General features: G+C 35.3%; 1 protein-coding gene across 1 annotated transcript in view; it reads right to left on the reverse strand.

Moving 5' to 3' along the window:
* The window catches only part of SYN2 (synapsin II), a 183,131-nt gene that overhangs the window by 110,289 nt on the left and 49,054 nt on the right, over positions 1-23,788 (reverse strand). The window contains exons 3-4 of the mRNA XM_085302561.1: positions 3,594-3,651; positions 1,258-1,349 (exon numbers count right to left, since the gene is read on the reverse strand). Of these exons, the coding sequence (XP_085158687.1) occupies positions 1,258-1,349; positions 3,594-3,651 (150 nt within the window). The remainder of the gene's footprint in view (positions 1-1,257; positions 1,350-3,593; positions 3,652-23,788) is intronic.

The following is a 23,788-nucleotide window of genomic DNA, read 5'->3' on the forward strand; positions in this document are numbered from 1 at the left end:
TATTTTCTTCAGGTTCCCAGCTCTCATTAAATATTGACATGTTTTGATGCTAACTTGGCATCAGTATTTTTGTTCCATTTAGAAATTCTCTACAGAAAGCCATTAAAAGAGCAGTGATCAAAATTTCCTAGCTCTAAAACTATTTGTTGAGAAGAAATTAAATCTCCTACTCTACTAAGGAAATAATCATGTGGATTTGGCATAAGTGGCTGTTGTATTAAGGTGCAGTATTTTTAGAACAGACAAGAGATTAAACACTTGTAAGTTTTAAAGTTTTTTAAAGTACACTTATTTTCAACATTTTTCTTTGTGACTTTTACACAAACCGATAGAAATCCTTCAGATCTTTTATTTGAACAGATGTTGAGCAAAAACATGAAGCTACAWGAACTGCTGTATGCTCTCCAGCTCCCTGAACTCTTATTCTTGCCTAAAGACAAACACAAGCAGAAAACTACAACATCACTGTTTGCGGCCTGATTCACCTCCCTGAATCCAATTGTTCAACCAAACAAGCACTACACTTAAGCCATACTTAACTGCACTGACAAAAATAGGAATAATTCCCACAAATCAGATAAAGTATAGGACTACCTGAAATATTTTTTCTAATACTTACTTAAGTTTTTACTTTGCTCAGATGTACTTCTGTGTTTTCTTCCCTTACATTTATAGGGCTGTTCGTGTCCTCGCTGAAAAAAACGGTAAAAATTACCCTGCCTTCATGGAATAATCCTTATTTGGATAAAATAACCTACTGGGGAATCTCAAGCTTTTAAACTGAAATCTTTCAAACAGCATATTCCAGTAACTACATTGAGATAAGCGATATCACTTGGCCCCTTTCACTAGAAAACGGTTATCATAGGAAACAAATATCCCTCATCTAGAAAGGTCTGGCATGTATAAAATCATTAAGACTGCCATAGGTTTGAAGCAGAGACAAGGCTCAAATCAATAAGCCCTGACTCCCAATCATGTGTTCTTTCTAGCAGCCATCATTCCCATTTTAATCAAATCTATCTTCTTTACGGATCAAAGCGTCAAGAGCTTCTCTGTCACAAACAGGACTTATTGCACTGATGACATACTTTTTTTCCTCCTTTTTATGCCAGTGACTGAAGTACACTGCATCAATCAAAATCCCTGTTGTACAAGTACAGTAACACAGCTAAAGAGAAATCATTCAATATATTTTACATTCATACACTGTATCATCTATTCTTTTTTGCTGTTATTCTAATTAGCTTTTCTTACCTGACAACTTTAGTGCCATTTCGAAATACTTGGATATCTACTGCGTAATTGCCATCAGCATGGGCTATCAAGTTGATTTCTGAAAATTCTGCCTACGAAAAGAAAACTCACATAAGTCAGTCTGTATTTCACCTTCGTTTATCTAAACCTCTTCTTTTARGTCTTAGTATCTGAATTGCTATCAATACACATCTGAAACAATAAAGACTGAAAACAAATTAATTCAATGCTATCTGGCACATTTCAAGCACCACATTTGCAGTAATTCTGACATACCGAAAGAAAAATTACAAACTTTATATGAAAGTATGCCTACATAAAAACATAGAGATTATACTTTTGTTTTGTATGGATGTATGGTAGCATGTCATAGGAGATTATAGACAAAATATTTGCACCTTAAATTTTGAAGAAAATATTACAAAGTCATCTTTTGTAAAAAGGTAAATATTGATATTTTCTTATGACGTGTGGTAAATGTGTTTTTTCCTCATATTCTCTTCATATACTTTCCCATTTTTTGTGCATTTACTCTTTTTTTTAAACAATCTCGTGTTATTGAACAATTAATTTGCAAAACCTACAAATAAATAATTTTTGTTTTAAAGTACTGTCACATATTGAAAATATGACATGTAAAAGGATTCAACTCCATATTCTGATTCTCCAGGTATTGGAAATAAAAGGATGGGATCCATACTCTTTCATCTACTTAGACTCTCAAAGCACTTTACAATAACATTACACAGTAGAAAAACTGAAATGCAGCCAACTGTCTTCTAGCAGATAAATAGAAGTGTTTTTGCAGTTCTGGACACTGATGTAGAATAGAAAGCATCAGAAGTCTCCTACTTTCCTTTTGCAAAAATGAAAATCTTCCTAAGTAAAATCTGTACAAGGCTCTTATAATTTAGTGTTAAGGCAAGCGTCAATTACTCTAACCACTCTTCCAATACCATGGCTTAAGCATATGCTTGATTTTGAACACTGCTTCATTAAATGCTACATGTTTATAAACTTTCTTGGATCAATGTAAAAATGCAGAATGCACAGTTTTACAATTAATGTAAAAATAGTGCAAGTGGCAAGAGATTCAAATGTTCATATAAATGCTACTATAGAATCTTTCATTTACTTAATCAGTCAGCAACAACTGATCTCTACCGTTCATAAACCATATTAAAACAACTATAAGGATTCACAATATAGGTTTTGCAGTTTAAAGGCTTAGTAAGTAATATAAAACATTGCACGTTATAGGTAGAATGCTCAAAGTACTAAAAAAATTTTTAAAATGTTCTCTGATATTAGAAAAAGCATACTAAAGCAGTTGCTAGTGACTACCAGTACAAGGTTGCCATGATGTTAACATTTTGCAAAGTCAGTTACAATCAGCAGTGCTCAAAAATCTTCAGTTTCTTACTGATGAAGGGAGGCTCTTCCTACAAAAGAGCATATGGAGGAAATTCTGGGCTTATACAGAGATTTTTTAACATTAAAGAGACTATGTGCGCGTGTAATATCATATATGTGGTGTGTGTCAAGTATGTTGTTTGTATGAAGAGTATTTTGGGGTCCAGATAGTTTGTCTCCTTTTTTGCCTCTCTCCCTCAATAATACCTTTGAAGATCCTTGCAAAGCTTTCTCTGCTTCCAAGTCAAAAACATGACAAAGACTTTCAGTAGTGTAAAGAACGGTGTATAATCATGTATATATAGAGAGAGATAGATAAATGCTATATTATTACAATGAATTTAGATAAGCTGGATCTACACAGTTAATGATAATTTTCCCCTCATTCTCAGAAATTCCAGTGACAAAACATTCCAGTTTAAGTAATGAAACTTATGATGGCATTTATTCTTAGCATTAGAGATTGAAAAGTAATCAAAAGGACATCTTTAATGCCTCGGTTTCATAAATTAATTCAATTAAATTGCTATAATTTCTAAAGTACTTGGAATTGCATCGCTACGTTTATTCAGTGCTTAAAAAAAGCTAACACTGCAACCAGACTGCATGCATATTCTTCAAAAGAAGAATTACTATTGATACAAAACTGCAATGTAATTCATGGATTGTCTGGGAAATCCACAGTCTGTAAGCAACAGCTTTTGAATATTACATATTTTCAATGATGCACAAATTATTTTGAGAATCCACTAAAAGGATAACAATTAAAATGAAAAACAATAACCAAATCTTTTAGTTTTTCACTCAACCGACTTTTTTTAAAAAAGTACATAGGTCTCTCTCTATATATATTTATACACACACACACACACATATGTGTACACACATATAGATTTATATATAACATTAAGTCATTTAGTTACCTGTTCAACCTTTATGTCATATTCTCCATGGACCTTTTTTCCACGAAATGCCTTGGCCCTGCAGGAAAAAGGGAAGAGAGAAAATCAAGAATATGTATATCTGTAATAARTAACTAGACAAAGTTCCAGTATGCCTTTCTGTGTCAAAATACGTATGTATACTACATGACTCCACCTATTACACACACACAAAATTTCTCTTTCCCGTATCATCCTTTTGCCCTTAATATTCTATCACATAGTTTTTTGTGATAAAAAGCATACTCAGCGTGATTATCAACACTGTATACTTTATATACTTAAAGTATACTTAAATATAGCTAAATATGTATGTCATAATTAGCTACTAATATAAAATGTGTACCATTAACAAAGTGCAATCTTGCTCTCATTCAAGTCAATGTATATTGACATTCACAATAATGTGAACTAGATCCTACCATCATTTATGTTACACTTTATCCCTTTAGTTTAATTTTTACAGGTTTACTGGAAATACCATATGCTTAGAAACTTTATAGTGTGTTTTAAAAAAAGTTTCAGAGGTACTGCAGGCTGCAGTCACTGAATTTGAGAGTGCTCAATTTAAAACACAAATATTGTCAGTCCATCAAAACTAAAATATAGTCTGCATTTCATCTCTGTCAAAGGCTAATGTGTCTTCTGATACCATACAGCCCTAACCTTTAGTAACCAGTTTTGCTTTTTCTAGACTATATCTTAAGAGAACTTAATTAATTTGAATAAGCATTTATGAACAGTATCATGCACTGTGATTGCTGTGATAAAACAGCACTGAACTTGATGAACTATTTTCACAGGCCTGCTAAGTAGACATTGCCTTAGGAATCTGTCAGTTCTATGTATCTGCTTTAGACTTGAAAGGGAATTTTTTTAAAAAAATACTGTTTATAAAAGGGAACTAACAGCATACAACACTGATGTTGGAAAATGGACATGGTATTGGTAATACCTTTCTTTATACCTTCTTTCCTCAGCCTAAAGTCTAGAGTACAGTCTCCCTATTTTTTCTTTTATTTTTTTAAAACCAAATTTAAGCCATAAAACTGTTGCACAATTCAAAAATAAAGCAACATAGAACATCCTTCCAAGAGTAAAAAAAACAACAAAAAAAACCCTTGAAAGACATCATCCATTTTCAACATCTGACAGTACACTATTTATTATATTAAACTAAGTCCATCATCAATAAAAATAATATATAAGACAAATCATTTATTTTTCCCACTGAGGTCAAAAAAAGTTTCACCACTACTTCAGCAGTAGAAGAGCCAAACTTTACAATAATTAACTGAAAATACTGCCTTTGTCAATATATTTAACAGTAAAGGATATCTTAAGTATAATGGGTAACTTATACTAAAAAGCATACAAAATGTTTTACTGAAATGGTGTTATGAAAAATTGTGCAGTAATTTTGTACAAATATGCTGTTAGCAAGAAGATAACAGGGAAGAAAACATCTACTAGCTTCTTGTGACAAATAAAGATAAAAAAAGCTTGGAAACCACTGTTTTACTACAGTAGATGCATACTGAAGATAACATGATAAAATATTTTTGCCAATAATGTAAGTAGAAGTTAAATATACTGTATTACAGTTCTAACTTAAAGCAATATTACTGATCATTTATTTTTCCTTCTGAATTTGTTCTGAAATTCCATATAGAGAGTTTGCAAATTCTCTCTTGAAAACTGAAGATGCTTGCACCCAGCTTAGGTTTTGTAATGCTGTGTATGTTGGGACATTAGCTAGGCCATGTTAATTAGTAAGCACAGAAGCCAAGGACATCCATATTACTCAGGGAGAAGCCTATGAGAGCCACAGACAAGAAAGAAAAGCTTAATTTCCAAACATAAGAACACATCTACCTCTGTAGAAAAATAACAAATTCATAATAACAGATGGCTTATATATCTCTTTCAAAAATTAAGATGTAGCATTCTGAAAAAACATTTAAAACACTAATTCCAGTCCCACTGAATTTAACTAAAACACTACTGCTGAATTTTCCTGGAAACATGGGGAACTCTTAGATTTTTTTGTGATGCAGCAATAGCTGAGGTAAATATGCTATTGGACATCATGTAAAACAAACTTCATTCAAAGGAGGCATATAGGCTCCATAACTCAAAACTTACAGTGAAGCTTACTCCCAGACACTGAAGAATAAGCTTGGGGTAGTAAGTTTAGTTTCTTGAATGATGAATAGTAACTTGACCATACATAGAACCTAAACTTCCCACAGTGCTTGGGAAATAAAATAATGATATATACTAATAAAAATGATTGTTTCTTCATAAGAGGAAATGGAAGTAGGAAGCTGCAAAGAGCCAAAGACAGGCTCTTCAATTCTTTAGAGTTAAAACCCATTACACATACTGGAGCAACCACAAAATACTAACTAAGGCAAAGCATTATCCCTTTAAATGCACCTTTTCTACTTAAAGGTCATTTGGATGTGGCGACTTTTAAACAGCTAAACTCTGGCATGGTTCATATTTCAACAGATGACTTAAGCTTTCAAAATAAACAGTAAGTACTGAAATTATGCCATCTGGAGCTTGAAAACAGATGCTTAACATGAAAGAACAAAAACATTTAAAGAGACTTAATTTCAAAGCAGCATTAAGCACAAATCTTTATAAAAATGTACAGCATTCAGTAACATATCCTTTCCAAATGTTGGGCTCCAAACTGTAAGAATTTACGTGGATTTCTCTAAGAACAACTCAAGATACAAAGTCACCCTTCTGTAAACAGAAGGACAAACCCTGAAAAAGTCTTAGTATGCATTTGCTGTGAAACAGAACCTGGTTTGCATTTTATGTACAGTACTTCGGAACTACAGTCGTAGCCTGCTTGAATTATTTCCTGTCTGCRATACAAGTATGCAATCCTATCAGAGATATTTATTTCATATTTTAATTACATTATTTTACTGACAAAAGATGAACAAAACAATCAGTGCTACTCATTTACAAAATTTCACTTAAATACAGTTTGAAATTCCTGTTGGGGCTTATTACTATCTGTACAGAGCAAGGAATACCTGTAAATCAGCTTCTGAAAGACCTCCATAGAAAGAAAGCATTACTTTCAATGTCAGGATTTCTAGGCAGGGCATTTGAAAATTGTGTGAAATTAGCTGTCAGTTTGAGAAAGGTTAACACAAGTGTGCCCCAACTCAAGTAAAATTTGGCAGCTCATTCTTTGTGCTTTCCTGAGCTGTATGTAGTGAACAGGAGAGAAAGAGATATCATCATTCATATGAAACTCACCGAGTAAAACAGTAGCTTTCCAAAGCCACATTTGGAGAAAAGGGACAGCTACTGATAACAACATCCCCTATTGCAGCAGTTAGCATGAACTCTTATACTCAGAATCTTTTCAAAATAAGTGAATATTTTTATCTGAAAAATGAAATAAGTAACAAATACATAAATCTTGCACATTTAAAATTAAACTATACAATATACAGTTGCCATAGATACAGCTAAATATGAACTCCTGTTACTTATTTAACTTTGGCAAGGACAAGGAACAAAGTAGTGAAGACTAAAAATGTTTTGAATATGTAAAAAGAGACCTTAAAATTTCCCTCTTAACAAAGAAAAACTACCTAACAACCATATACATTTCCACAATGTGTTATTATGTCATGAAATTAATGACATAAATAAACAAAACATTGACATTGGGGCTGCTTCCAAACTGCAACAAATCTGCTAACATACAATAGGTTTTATAATTCTTCAGCTTACATGCTTTAAGTAACACAGATTTAATCTGCAATAGTTTTCAGTAAAGTCAAAAGCATGCATCCAGTACACACATGGGGTGCAGTCCAGCAAACCACTGCTCCTGTGTGTAAGCCCACTATTTACATAGCCTTCCAAACTCTAGAACTGCAATTTGCATTTGTCAATCTAGTGCAACACTTCCAGACTGACTGCAGTACAAAAAATACCACAATGTGTACAGGATTTTTGGTTTGAATGCTGATTTCTAGGCACTTCTGCCTAGTGAACTGTGAACGAATTCCTGTTCGTATCAGTAAGAATACTGTATGCTCAAAAATAATTACAGGGTCTGTTTACTACAACTGGACAAAAGTCTGTTCATCATTCAGAATAGTAGCACCCTCTAGGGTACACAAATTGCAGCTATCAATATCTATAAATAGCTAGCATAAYTTACGTCAGGCAAGGTAACCTATGTACATACATGCAGTAGTCTCAAATAACTGGGTAACTAGAAATACTATATAGATGTAAAGATTTTGGCAGACTACTGTCACGGAACTCAGGCCAGATTTCCATGAACTAAAAGTCTGGATTGCTAGCCTCAGTCACAGAACAAAAAATAGTGCAAGGATAACAAACCACTCAAGTCCAAAACTGGTTAGAAATAACTATTTAACTCAAACAGATTAAAAAAAAAAAAGTTAAGAGGAACCTTTAGGCTCCTAATCTTTGTACCAGAAAATGTATGGTTTGCACATGCTGCTCTAATTTCATGTTGGATCAGAAATGGTCCATCTTCAGCAGTAACAGTATCTATTAATTTAATGGGAATGTAACTGTGTCTAATGTGTCATCAGCATCCCATTTGTACTGCTGGGTAATACGGTAACACAGAGTACTAAAACACATGGAACGCCGCCACAGTATACTCAGTAACCCTGCCAATAGCTCCATGAAAAGGTATTGAACTATCTAATGAAGTTACACGTTTAGARTTAACATTTCAATGATAAAATCTAGACATTCTAAACAGATGATATCTAAGACAGCAGTTTCATGAATGTATGTTTTCAATACAAAAATCAAAAGAATTTGCCAAGGAAAAAATGGATTAAAACTATGATCACAGAGATATCATCAAGCTGCAACAGAGGATCATTTTAAAAAGTAATTTTTTTTATGCTGAGGATTTCTTATGTAGACACAGAAATAAATGAAAACTGTAAGAAACTGGTATCAAAGATAAACATATAATAAGATTTGCATACTATATTCATCTTATGTGACCTAATCCACAATATACTGGTTGTGGGAGGTCCCTCTGTCAGCATCAACAGGCTGTCTCAGAGAGCCAACATTTGCTCTGCTACTCCCAACCAACCAACCTAGCTAACAAAACTCAGCATTTGGAACAACTGTGATAATGCTACTATGACTAAATAGAAGATGATCTTAAGCACACTGTAAACACCCAGGGTTACAGCCTTGCTTTTATTTATATGCTGAGCCTTTCTGCAACAAAAAACTAGAGACTTTCAGAGACTGACTAAAGAAATTGATAGACTATTACGAGAATAAAATATCATATTTAATACCTGACCTTTAAAGACTTCAATATTCTATGTTACTCAGATGCTGCTAAGATCTATTTGTGTTAAAAGATGCTTTTTTTTTTTCTTCTGCACTGTACAATTATACTTTTGGCACCTGACCCAATCAGTATTTTACTTCAGTTCATTCAAAATGCTTATGTTCCCTCGAGCAAGTATTTCATACAGAACYTAAAAGAAACAGGCCACTACTGCAAAGTAAGCGTTAGGACATACCAGCTCCTGCAGGGCTTTTGGTTTTAGCAGTGCTCCCTGCTGAGGTGCAGTTCATTAGATAAACAATGATCTCCATTACAGGAACCTACACATTTGAATAGCAAACTTTGTTGTTTCTATAGTAAACAGCATGGCTTATTGTAACAGTGCCACAGCTCACATTTTCTTTAGGCCAGTTTAGTTCTGCTGTTAATCACTAGTTGTGATGAAATGTCATATTCAATGGCAGGGCCTGTAATGGCAAGATGATGTGAGTTATTCTTTCCAGTTATTCACTGTATGATCTGATACTTCACAGAAACCCACAGTGAAACTTGACTAATTCCATCAAAAAAAATGTTTTTAGTTTTCGGTGTGTCATACAGGATAGAATTAACTGCATTTCCTCATTTTAAGTCACTGCCTAGGCTTTTGACAGGGGAAAAACTATTCATACAAGAAGCAGCCAGCTTCTGCTACACATATAAACAATTGCATTTTAACATATTGCTTAATCTATCAACATCACCATAGAAATGGTTTTGAACACACGTTGCTGGGCCCAATAGCACAGAATAGTCAATATTTTATGATTTTATATTGTTTTGCCTGGTTCAATTTAACTTCTTCTTCAGTTTGTGCAACTTTACATGAAATCACCTCTACTACTACAACAAATCTTGTCAATCTTAACATATGGAAACAGAATTCCTGAGAATAAAACCAAGYATCTATAGTCCCAGTGTATATTAGTACATGATAGAGTCATCTCAGATAGCCTAGTAATATCCCATTACTGATAAATTTATCAGCTTGACAGGATTTTTTTCATTGCTTGCACAGTTCTTTTGAGGAACATGAGCATCCACTTTCAACTGAGCAGTCAAAACTTAACAGGGTAGCAGAAATGTCTGTACGAAACAGTCCTTCATGGTATACATGAAAAAATCAGAGCTGCCCACTCCTCAATGCAATCTTCTCTGTGCAGAGACTGTTCTTTTTGGCTGTTTTCTGGTTTGCTAACATTTCACATGTCCTTGTAGAGATAAATGTAGTGTATGCACCAAGAAGCAGTCACAGGAGCATACAGGACACTGAAACACGTCACTGTTTTCCTCAAGGTGAAACAAGTGCTCTTTCATGAGATAGTCTGCTTCCTAGCAATGGCTCAAAATCCCACATCTCAGATTAGGTAATATTTACCATTTGCCACTACTTCTGTGCAAGATTTATAGTCACAACGTAATCTGTTTTTGGGGTTATACTGCACATTAGATGACAAATGAAATTATTTTAAAATGTTCATTCCCTCATCACTGGAAGACCTCATACTTGATGCAACACATTATAACCTCTTCCAAATCTGCTGGATTCATTAGAACAAACTACTACACTTTCCCATGGCTAGGTTCATAAAAATATTTTGTCCTCATGAGATGAACAGAAAGTCCCAAATTCTACACATAAATACATCATTAGCCAACTTATGAAATACTACTGTTTTGAATACTGCTAGAAGTTTTAATGACTCTTAGAGCTGCAAGACTTGAACTGCACATTCAAATATTGAACTGCAGTTCAATAGCAGTTCAGTTGCTGTATMTTCTTTAATCTTATATATTATAGTTCATGCATAACAACACTGTAGGATAAAGTAGTACAGTTAATATGTTTCCAAGTCTCCCTGCTATCCAAGTAATCCACTCTTTTCAATTTCTCTTTCTGTTTACAGCAAACAGATTTATAAATTAAACTGTTAAGGAACAATTCCACACTCCACCACATTAAAATATCTCGAATAAATGGCAGAATTAGTATCACATGATGCTGCCATAGTTTACGATGCAAAAAAATTTTAAAAATAGCATCTAGGAATATTTTACTTTACATTTTTGTGTTGAGGAAAGAGAATAAAACAATTGTAGAAGACTTTACAGTAACAGAAGGTAATTTTTGACTATGTATTTGAAATCCCATGGAAGCCCACCTGGAATAAAAGAGCCTTTGAGACTATACAGTGTCTATAAACTCTTAGGAAACTATCTATCTGCCTTTTAATTTTGCTATTTATACTGAATTCTCTAAGGTGTTTTAAATGCCTCTAAGCAGGATGGATGATTCTGCGTGACATAAGAATATCTGAATGATTTAGGCCTGTAGACTTTACAAGGTGATAGTCTTATATAACATATCAGGCTTTCGAGTTATTTGAATTTTCATCTTTGAGGATCCTGCACTTAATATAGAAACCATATCTCAAAAAAACCCTCACAAGTCAGTTCTCATATGAGCTCATCCTACAGGTAAGATAACAAGCTACTCAACTTGAGATAGAAAAGAGCAGGAAGCATGTAAAAGTCTTCCTATACACATGGCAGCGAAGTGAGATACCTTTTGTGGGGAGCTTGTGGTTAAATCAGATTAGGTGCAACATGAAACCTTCAGTGTTAACATCAAACATTAACTCTTCCGCTTCACGCACAGAGACAAGACTTAAGGGAAGAACGGAGCAATGGGAGGAGAAAGGATTACCACAAGTGCCAGAATATCTTGCTAGAGATCTATATATACACACTCATTCAAAAAAAGTGGCCCCAGCAGAGAACGGCAATGATGTAACGGCAACTCAGTAATTTTTCCGAGTAGGATCCTCACAAGCATTTCACATCCATGTGGCCTCTGTATCACCACCAATACTGCACTAGATTTAAGTGAGTTGAGCAAGGATAGAAGGACTTATCACAGACGAGCTTTATCTTATTCGAATACTAGAAGCCTCGTCTAAATTAAGATCCCAAATATTCAGTGTAAAAGAGTTTTTATGTTTCAATTTTTTCATGCAACTGAAACTTACATTTAGACTTAAGACAGTCACATGCTGTCCCTTTTTCTGAGCATATCATTTAGAAAGCCCAGTCTTTCACCTCTATTTAGGTAAGTTAGTTCAGCATCTTCATAGATGCATTAAAGAATGTTATATGTTGTAATGGCTTTTGCTGCCCTCTTCTGCAGAAATAAATGTATACCAGACTGGCTAAAACAAATGTTTCCAGTTACAGATAATTACAGACCCATTGATATTTTTATGGATTTGAATGTTTTTAAGGTAGCTGCAACTGCTATCTACTTCCACTCTCTCCGAGAGAATAGCAGGGGCCAGGTAGCAGCCACAGCAAGAAGCTGGCTGAAATCAGTAGCAACACTCCATTATTTTTGAGAAGTTAAGTATATACTTGTGCTGTATGATTAATGTTATAGATGATAACATAATACAGATCTAACTTTTAAGTAGGTCTAGTGGAAAAAGCATGTTAAAGTTAATAGTATGAATGTTCTCTATGTATTTAGTATACTAGTAAAAACACGAAAAAAACTAATCACTGATACCAACGTAAGTTAAAATGCTTGTAACAGTCAACGCTTTTTGCATTTTTCTCTTAACTTCAGTTACTGAGAAAAAGGATCACTAAGGCATGTTTCTCTCTCACACACACACGTGCATTTGAACACTCAGTTTCCTTAGGCTTCATGACAGCCTCCTCTGACTGTAAATAAGACTCCTAATGTATTAGAAAATTGGGTGTAACCTTCCAATACAATTTGCCATAGAAAAAGAAGGGTTCCATATGCTGTGTTTAGTAGAAAAAAATAATTTGTTACTATGGAAAAACGAGCATTTTATGTACCCAATAGCTTCAGAAGAAAGTCCAGCATGCTTCCACGAAGAAAAGCCAATCACTTTAGTACATCAGGCTACTCAAATTGCAAAACCCATCAGAAACACATTATAATGAGAATTCCGATTACAAAGGGATATCATGCTAGAAAATAGCTTTGCTAGTATTAAATCTTGCAAAACTTGCTCTACTCACAGCACTTTCTCTTTCTTTTTTCCTTTTATTTTTTTAAAATGTATTTTATGCCATGTTCTGCAGGGAAGAAGAATATCTAACAGCTTGTGTTCCTGAGGATTTTCAGCTTCCCACTAGGGATTACAGAATAATAGAGTTTTCTCGTACTGCTAAAGTTAGCAAATGAGTTTTTCCTCTACAATTAACTGGCATCACAGCTAATACACTAGAGTGGAAGTGTTATCTGCTCCCCTGCTCCAAATGAAGCAGACTACGAAAACATGGGCTATAACAATTCTCACATAGGAACTGTTCATAAAAAACAAAAGAAAGATAAGGTTAGTGGGACCAGTAACACAAAATGTATCACAAATCTCAGGGGTGTTGTGACCAAGGGGGTGAGAAAGATGACTAATATATATGACAACATGGCTAATAAAAGTACTAAATGACAAGTTTGGGGGTTCTATAGACAGCTATACAAGCTCTGAATTTGCTCACAGTGCATCTAATAGGGAGCTGAATACTAAAAATCTTAGAGTGATACAATCATTTTAGTTAGACTATGCATTACATTAATATAAAATCCCACAATGGTTCACATTCTTCTCATGTTTGTTAAAACAAAAATGATCTGGGTTTTTTTGTTTAATAAACACTGGAACCAAGCAAGTCCCACACTGTTCCAAGTATTTGCTCTATAGCTGCCGAGGCTACTACAAGCTAGGTCTGTATTACACTCAGATATGCCCCTTTCAACTCTCAAAGTTGAAGAATATGTAGTAGTATGCTGTATCTCAAATTGGGGGGTTTCGAAAATTGTGTTGCATGCCCACCAGCAGCCAGAGCCCTAGCTGACTGGCAGGATCCACAGCTGTGAGCAGCAGAGGCAGCTGCTAAACAGCAAACTTGCTTCAACTGCTCTTCCCTTTCACCATTTTTTGAACAACTAAATGCAGTTATATAATTATGAGAGTTGCTGCCAAAATAAGGTAGTCTAACAGACATGAAACAACTAGACACACAAACAAGCATTTTCTTTCAACATAAGAGCACAGCAAAAGTTGTAAATAATTTCATAATCGAATGCTCTACATCTAAGGGACTAATTCTGTTAAGGCCTATCTGGGTGAGAACAGGACTTGTTCTTTTACGCACAAAATGACAAACGTTGTACCAAGTCCTCAGAGATTTCTTTTTTACCATAAAAAGATTGCTTTAAATCTAGTTAGCAGCAGACAGCACACTAGTGAAGGATGCCCAAGAGATGAGCTGAATCCAGCCCTATATCATTTTGTGGGCTACACCCACCCACTTGAGTCCCTAATGGGAAGAGGCTAGCTTGCTCTGCTAGTCACCTCTCCACTAATGGATCCTTGGGCAACCACAAGTTTGCAGTTCATGGCACTGATTCACTTGGATGGGAAGTCGTTAGAGAAAAAGACGGGAGTACTTTTCCCATGAAGATTCTGCCATTTGGCAAAGATATAAATAGCAGGCATGTGTAAGTCCTTTGTTACGTAAGATCCAAAATCTGCAACTAGTTACTGGTAAATATTTTTGCTAGTGAACTTATGACTCTGGGCAAGGATGATCATTCTGATGAATAAACAAAACATGAACAAATAACAGCATTCAGAGTGAGAATATTTTCTTGATTATTCCACAAGAAGGTCCATTGGGAAGAGAATTCAGAATGTGTTGAAAACCTTTCAGATTCAGAGACCCAGTATATCCATACTGAAAGTTTAATTTGCTTAAGAAAGAAGTGCTGTTACATTTATTGAGTTTGCTACTGTATCAACACAAATTAGTCTATAGTGACTATATTAGTCTGTATTAGCAATTGCTTTGAGACAACTTTTGTATCAAACTCCTACATAATGGAAGCCTGCCATTTTTTTCTAGAAAATCTTTTTCTGCTGTGAACTAGAAGACAGAACAAACCAAAACAAGAAAGTAATCACCAAATTCTTAATGGCTCAATAAAACCAAAAACAACCCTCCAGGATTTGCAGAAACAGCTATTTTTTCTTTTTTTAAGGTAGCCTGTAAAAAATTTTCTGACTACTTTTAAGGTCGGTATTTTCCACCTCTGGTCCTTCTTACACCACATGGAGATGCATTTTTGTCCTCAGTAGTTTTCATAACTTTATTTTCTGTAAAGTAGCAACAAAACCTGGTGAGCATTATACTCAAGACACTTATTTTAATCTACTCTAGTTTGAGTTCTTCCTTTCCCACAAACTGCACTCCACATGCCACTGCCCCAGCAGCTCATTCAAAAGGACTCAGCCCTGCTGTGTTACAAACAGTCCGTTCATTCCCCCTTTGACTGAGAAACTCAGCAGCTAACAGAATAGCTAACCATTACTTTTGAAGAGTAGTATTTTCACTAGTTGCTTGGAATTGGCATAAAATGTACAACACTACTCCTAACAAATAAATGGATGCAAATATGTTTTAATACAGAATATGACAGATTACTTAAGTATCATATCATTTTTATTCTATTTTATTTTACAGACTTGCTTCTGGTTAAGAATACCAGAGAATATATTACTATTTTATATGGATTTTTGGCTTAGGTATTGATATTTTGGCAAACATTTCTTGTTCATGGATTTTTTTTTTTTAATAACAATATATAGCCATACTATTCACTAACTGTATGTAGTAAATAAGGACAGACTCATCATCAAGATTTCAGGGCAACCAAAATCAGCGTTAGGGACTTTTATTAAAGACTGTAATGATTATGGATATCTCTTCTTACTCCTCTACATACAATATAAATTCTGTCCATTCCAGGATTACTTAGCACAAAAAATTTACATCTCTATATTATTTAGCATCTCCAGCAATTTCATTACACTTCATCAGGATGCCTACTTTCACTATCTTCCTGGAAAATGAAAGCAAGACAAACTAAGATGAATTTCTATTATGTCTATGTTTATGCAATAATGAATCACTAAGTGAATTAGAGAGCTCCTGTAGAAACTACCATCTAAACATAGCAAAATCAGACTAGGTTTACACACAGATTTTGGTAAAATACTGCCATCTGCTGGGTAGATTTTTCTGTGAACTGTTGAAGGTTCAAAAATTCAGCTGCAATTCAAAGAGAAAAAAATATTCTGAGTTTAGAATAATAATCAACTTTTCAAATGAGAACCAGTAATTCCAAATTAATGGTACTTTTTGTTTTTAAATTGAAATATTAATCATCATAAATAACTAAACTAATGGAACAACTAAAAGCAATCTGAATTGTAATTTCCATCTGTTTACTAACTACTAAGAATTATACCTCTGCATTTACAAAACTAAAAGAATATATATAAATTCACTAAGATACAGACTATTTATCTCAATTACAGACTACATCAGCCACTACTTTTGAAGAGTAATATTTTCACTAGTTGCTTGGATTTGGGATAAAATGTACAACACTACGCCTAACAAATAAGCAGAAGAAAATGTATTTTTAATACAAATTAAAACAGATTATTTACATAACTCTTTTATAGAGCCACACCTGTAAATGTCTATTTGAAAGTGTCACATTTATGTAGARGAGCCATATATTAGACCATTCTGTTACTGATCTTTTGTACCTACTCTTTTCTATCTGAAAACATGGAAAAATCAAGCTCAACTATTTACTCCAAATAAATATTCTTCCAATTAATTACATCTTAAGCAACTCAAATAAAATTCTCTATCAATTTTTAAGTACAGATTTGCAAATAAATTGGATCAGATCCAAGGTGCACTGAAGATATTACAATCTTCAACAGCTAATACAGATTTACTTATTAAACAAACCTGAGGAAAGAGAAATACCTCAAACATTCCCAACAGTACCTTAGATTAAAACAAAACAAACAAATCTGACAACCCAAGCCATAATCCTGTTTTTCATAAATTAAAATCATGGCTACAGCACTGACAGCAGCCAAAAGCACTCACTCACTGCTGCTTTTACAATTTAGCTAAGTTTGAGAGACTGAACAAAAAAGGTATATAGGTTTGCTAAAAAGAGTAACAGATTAAATTCCCACTCTTTCTTGCATGATAGTAAATCCGAAAGCAATCCAGGACACCATATTTTAAATATATGTGCTCAGAAAGAAACGAATGTAGTGTTATTTCATTGGGGGGCCCACCAGAAAACAAAAGATTTTTATTATATATTCAAACATATATATACACCCCCTCAGTTCTAAAAAATATCCTGAAATCACTTCCACAATCTTGTCACAGATTGAACCGTACTTTGTGCTTTACTGCTGGGAAAACAACTGGTTGTTAGGGCTGAATATGCACGTCTCTCTCAAAGACGTTCCGTATACTCGTTAAAGAGACATGCAACRTGCTCCAGCACATCTGAAGTACAGTGCCTACTGCTATATGAATATTTCAGGCTGAGCTACAGTATGCTTATTCCCTTCCTCTGTTGCAGGATTCATTTCACGTACCTCCTCACTAATAAACATATTCTCTGTTTACTAAAACCRAAACAAAAGAGTTCCTATTTCAGAAACTAAGGTAAGTAGAAGAAGGAGAAACAAATGAATAGCAAAGCCTTGTTATGCTTCTATTCTAGAAACTTTAAAATCTTTAAAGAAAAAAATTTGTGTATCGCTCACCAACAAAAATAAGTAACAGACCAACGGCATTCAAGATAATGTAGTGAGACAGGAAGGCAGCCTCCTGACTCTAAATCTTAATTTCTCATTTGGAAAACACAGACAAGTACAGATAAATGCCTGGAGGAGGAAACTGCAATGAACGATGCTGTTCTCTTTCGAGGCTAAAGTGGTGGTGAGATTGTGGTGAGACAACGCAGGCTTTCAGTTAGATTTACTCAGCTTGAGGATTTGGCTTTTTCAGAGTTCACATTTATAAGCTTTTCTTTCATATTATTCCTCTTGGGTTTATTAAATAAATAAATAAATAAAGCAAAGACTGCATGCTTTCAGGAGATCTGTTTTCAAGTTAAAAAGATACAAAACCAAAAATCCTACTAAATCTCACATATTAGATAATAGTTGTTGTCTTCAGTTACACAATCATGATTTAAAATGTTCCTAAATAAAAGGCAAAAATGTTATAGGGTGAATGGACGAAAACGTTTTGGTTGGTATTGGAATGATACTGCTTCTGAGACTTCCTAGATGGCCCACTGGTAGAATCCCACCATCAAGCACAGGGCTGCACTGGTCAAAAAGTCCTAGTACACTGATTGTAAAGCAATTTCATACTGAGGGAACAGGATAAATGCAAAAAAAAAAAAAAAAGATTTGGACTGTCCACTCTGACAAGAGATTTTCACTTAAAAAAAAAAATCCAGAAATCGATACATTAGCAACATCTGATGTTCTTTTTTTAAAAGCTAAAGTGATAAAGGTCAGTGAATGCCAGAGTCAATGCATCACCTTGCCTTTACTAAATAAGTGGACCTGTGTATGTTAGGATCTAAGCTTGACACGCCCCGACATCTTCAGGGGCATCCACAACTGCAAGCTGCTGCAGTATTTTCTAATTGCTCTGCTCCCTATGACACTGTTCTCCCTAAAACAGTATATTAGGCTCTTATCAATAAAACATACCCAATGGTGGGAATGTAGCTCAGTTTTATAAATTATTCCTTCAAGGGAAAAAATGCATGTTTTGAAATATTTCCACAGTACATCTGTATGTGCAAAGATAGTCACAGATATGTACAAAAAAGCAGCCTCTAAACAACTTCTGTTGTATGAAGAACTTGGGGCAGCAGATGGAGATATCGAGCAACGGAAACAGCAAATACAAGTCATCCTAATTCACTTTTTCTTTAATATAATCCTCAAAGGAAATGGTCCAGTCTTTCAACATGTCATTCTTCCAAAGCAYGTGCAAATCACTATGTTGAGTGTCTTTTTAAGATTTGTCAGCTTGAAGAAAGTAGTTTAAGGGCTTAATTCAAAACCACGGGCATTAATGATATTTTGATAAATACTCACCTCTAATCTGAGACAGTATAAGATGTATCATCTGATTCAGATTTTAATGAAAGACTCCTTTATGCTGTCTCCTATAAACTGTATTACAACTTTTTTATGTTTCATCACTAGATTCACACTTTCTTACTCCTTTTCCCTTCTTCCCACCCAACCACCTACACACATCGAAGACTTGAGAACTCGAGCACTTCTCAATCACAATGTTTATACAAAGTTTATATTCCATTATCACACATATCATTTCCCCCCTCTGTAACAGGCTATATTTCTCAATTTTCTGCAATAGAATCTTAATTTTTTTTTCCTACCCTACTTCCCTAGCATGGAGTAGCCTTGGCAACCAAGTTTCAGTAGACTCAAAGGACCAGTGGTTTCTTGAGGTAAAATTTCTCACTCAAATCCCACAATATGCTCCTTTCTGAGTACAGGCATAAACCTTATCAGCCAGAACAGATGGGGAGTTAGTCTGTAGGAAGGCAAAACCTGTCAGAGCAGGAATTTAGAATTAAAAAACCCCACAGTCAACAAGCCTGACAAAATCACAAGATTGGTATAAGAGATCCTTAGATTTTAAGAGAAATGTATTTTTAAGGAAAATAAGTATGATTCTTTCTATTTGTTGTTTGCTTTTCTTAATGTTTCAGAGGAAAACAAAAGCTTTCCTTCAAAAGAAGTGTAAGCTTTTTGTTTATTTGAAATGATAGTTGAGATTTCCTTGTTCACTTGTTTCCAAAAGCTGCAACCTTAATTTAAAAAAGGGGGGAGGGTCTCACAACAAAATTGTGAGTGTTCACAATATTAGGACAGCGAGTAAACCTCTGGTTTCTCTAAAGGTGTAGAAAGGCAACTATCAGACTAACTTGGCTATGACTTGAACAGCTGCTATACTATCACTACTGTTCAGCTTTTTAATTAAATTCCAGTGCTCTCATTTAAGAACACTAAGGACACAAACTATGCCCAAGAACGTACTATTAGGTTGATCAACTATTTGGCCTCTTATTATACAGGTATGTGCAGTTCAGCCTTCAAATCTGCTGAAAATGCAGTTTTGATCATCACATATTTATCTGATAAATTTGAAGTTAATAGTTTTGGATTGAAAAATAAGAAAGAGACATTAAATTCACAAAACTAGCAAGAAGGGAAACTGTATCATTACTATTTGACCAGTTGTCCTGACAGACACACCACTTATCAGTGGAAAAACTGGTTTACTCTGTATTCTATTTTTGCACTAGTATCTCCCACTTCCCAGAAGAGTGCTACAAAGTTTTTCAGAATGATTTTCTGGTACTAGCAAAAAATAGAGAATTTCCTAATGATAAAACTCAGCTATTTTATATCAAAGTTGTACAACTATTCTTATACTTTCACATCGCACCTACCTCAGTATGCATTATTCAGACTTTTGACACTGTCTTGCAAAACAACCTCCTAGGCAAGCTCAGGAAGTGTGGGTTATATGAGAGGACAGTGAGGTGGACTGAGAACTGGCTGAATGGCAGAGCTCAGAGGGTTGTCATCAGTGCACYGAGTCTAGTTGGAGGCCTGTAGCCAGTGCTGTCCCCCAGGGTTCAGTACGTCCAGTCTTTTTCTACTTATTCATCAATGACTTGGATGAAGGGAGTCTTCTCAGCAGACTTGCGCCTCCTCAGCAAGTCTGCTGAGAATACCAAACTGGAAGGAGTGGCTGCTATACCAGAAGTGCTGCCAGAGACACCTGCACAGGGTAGAGAATTAGGCAGAGAGGAACCTTACGAAGTTCAACAAGGGCAAGTGCAGGGTCCTACACCTAGGGAGAAATAACCCATGCACCAGTAGAGGCTGGGGACTGACCTGCTGGAAAGCAGCTCTGCGGAGAAGGACCTGGGAGTGCTGGTGGACAGCAAGTTAACCACGAGCCAGCAATGTGCTCTTGGGGCCAAAAAGAGCAACAGTATCCTGGGGTGCATTAGGAAGAGTGTCATCAGTAGACTGAGGGAGGTGATCCTGCCCCTCTTCTCAGTCCTCATCTCAAGTACTGCATCCAGTTCTGGGCTCCCCAGTGCAAGAGAGACATAGAGCTACTGGAGAGAGTCCAGCATAGGGCTATGAAGATGATGAAGGAACTGGAACCTCTCTCTTATGAGGGAAGGCTGCAAGAGCTGGGTCTGTTTAGCCTGGAGAAGAAAAGATAGAGAGGATCTTATCAATGTCTACAAATACCTTAAAGGGGGGGGGGGAGTCAAGAGGATGGGGCTGGACTCTTTTTAGTGGTGCCAAGCAACAGGACAAGAGGCAACGGGCACAACCTGAAATACAGGAACTGACACACAGTTCCACTTGAATATAAGGAAAAACTTCTTTACTGTTAGGGTGACTACACTGGAACAGGTTGCTCTGAGAGGTTGTGGAGTCTCCTTCTCTGGAGATACTCAAAACTCGCCTGCTTGAGCAGGGGGGCTGGATTAGATGATCTCCAAAGGTCCCTTCCAGCCTCAACAATTGTGTGATTCTGTGGTTTTTACAAAGTGAAATACAGACCAACTACACCAAATTCTTCCTGTATGTTTTCTGCCATCTTCCTAGTTAGTTAAAATAYTTTCCTCTCTTTTCCACATATATCTTTTAACAGAATCTCAGTACAGTCACAAACGGCCCTCTTCCCAGTTTCCTTTTCTTTTCCTCTCAGTTCTTTCTCATTTCTGCTATATTAAGCTGGGCTTTTTTTTGCTTTTTGTCCTTTTTTCTTTTTTGCACTTTCATCCTACTTTTACGGGTAGTATCATATTTATATCAAATAAAATGTCTTGCCATTATTTCGTAAGTTTTGTGCACTTCCAACTTGCAGTACTTCTCTCTGTTTCAAGTTATTTAGATACTTAGGCAATAGATGTCTAATCTAAAACTGAAGTGGTGGGTGTATGCTTGTGTGTGCTTATATATACATATACATTACACATACAAGTTTGTGTAGATGTCTACAAAAAACATCAAGCCACACTTCCTTCACTGACTCGCTATAAAACTCTCTTTTAAAGACTGCAAGTATTGTATCAGAGTTGAGAATCACTAATTATGTGCTATTTTGCAAACCATCACCAAGATGACAAAAGATGAATTAACATAGTGAAATCTGCATAACAACCCTTCCAGCATCTGCTGCTTAACCTTCTAATAAAGGCAAAGCAAAATTATGCTCAATATAACTAAGTAGGTTTAAAAACAAAGCAAACAAAACCAAACCCCGAAAACCCATTAGGTGACAATGATTTATGGCTTTATGCACAAAGCTTAATTGTATTTTTACTGGGCTTCAAATTCTGCCAAAAGGCACAGAGAATCAAATTCATCCCAAACTGCCGAGGCATGAACTGTCTGCAACACTTGTTATCTGCATGCAGCCAGTGCAGATTTGTTGTACTATCCACACAAATATGACAGAGAGGCCCATGACAGTGACAGGTAGAAAGATGAGGATGCACAGAAGTGTATAACTGAAGTAAACTGAGGTAGAGCAAGACTGGAGAGAAAGTACCAACTGAGCTACACAGACCACTCCTGAAATCAGTCCATCAATAAAGTCGTATCAACATAATGCTTCTTCAAAGACAGGATATGAAAAAGCAGGCAATGTGGGAAAAGGAGATTTGAAGGAAGCGGAGAAAGAAATTACTGAGGAGAGGTCTAGAGAGATAAGGAACAGTTTCACAATTACTTAAAGACAATTTGAACCCAGTGATGTCAAAATGAATGGTCTTCCTTTGCCTTCCCTGTGGTCACAGCTGCACTTTGCCATCCCTCTCTTGCACCATTCTAGCATTCATGTAGCTGCATGATTAACTAGATCAAGAAAATGACTGGCTTGAAAGCGAGTGTTTTTTCTTACTGTCCCACAAATATTTGTGCTGCCAGTTAAACAGCAGAAAGTAGGGGCTGAGTCTTCGCATAAGGATGAGATCTTAACTTTAGGTGACAGCAAAGCTAGGTAACCTTAAAGTGATCACAGAAACGGACCCACAGAATCCAACTTCATGAAGTTATAATCCTTAACAAATAGCATAGATCTACAGGACTGCACTTCAAATCCTCAAATTCATTCCTCAAAAAAAWTTTTTAAACCTACAGAAAATTATTTTATGAGTTTGGAGTAAAGAAGATGCCTATAGCAAAAAGTTTAATGGCTTTTAACGAGTACCTTCTTTTAATGAGGTTTTTACTATATTATATTATATTAAGCAAACTTCAGAAAATCATTTCTTGGAGTAAAATGTATGCTATGCCAGTACAGTCCAATACTTCTCCTAGAGTGTGAATCATCAGCTCTTTTATGATCCTTATCATCTGAATTAATACTGGTTCTCAGTGTGTAGTCAGTATTTCCAGTGTTGCCATAAAAGGCACTCAAAATGAACCTACAGAAAAGCTCAACAGATTTCCTTGGAAGTGGGGCAGAATAATAATTATGTATTTTTTTAATAGTAAAGAGAAAGACAATTAAAGACAACTAATTTAGAGGCTTTAGATTTAGATGGAGAATTAGATCTGAAGGCTATTTTGAAGACTATTGCTACTGCAATCAGTAGCATTATCTCCATCTAAAGCTTGGCATTATGAAATCCCAAATACAGTTATAAAAAGCTCTTTAAATAAATCTCAGTTATCAGCTGAATACAGATGAACTCTTCTTCATTTGTGGTAAGGTTAAGATCTGCCAGCTTGCATGGTAAAATTTAATACAAGTTAAAAAAAAAAAAGGAAAAAGGAAAGGAGTAAAA

The sequence above is a fragment of the Rhea americana genome, unplaced genomic scaffold (genome assembly GCF_003343005.1).
Source record: "Rhea americana isolate MKP2758 unplaced genomic scaffold, rheAme1 scaffold_19, whole genome shotgun sequence".
Classification (NCBI taxonomy): Eukaryota; Metazoa; Chordata; class Aves; order Rheiformes; family Rheidae; genus Rhea; species Rhea americana.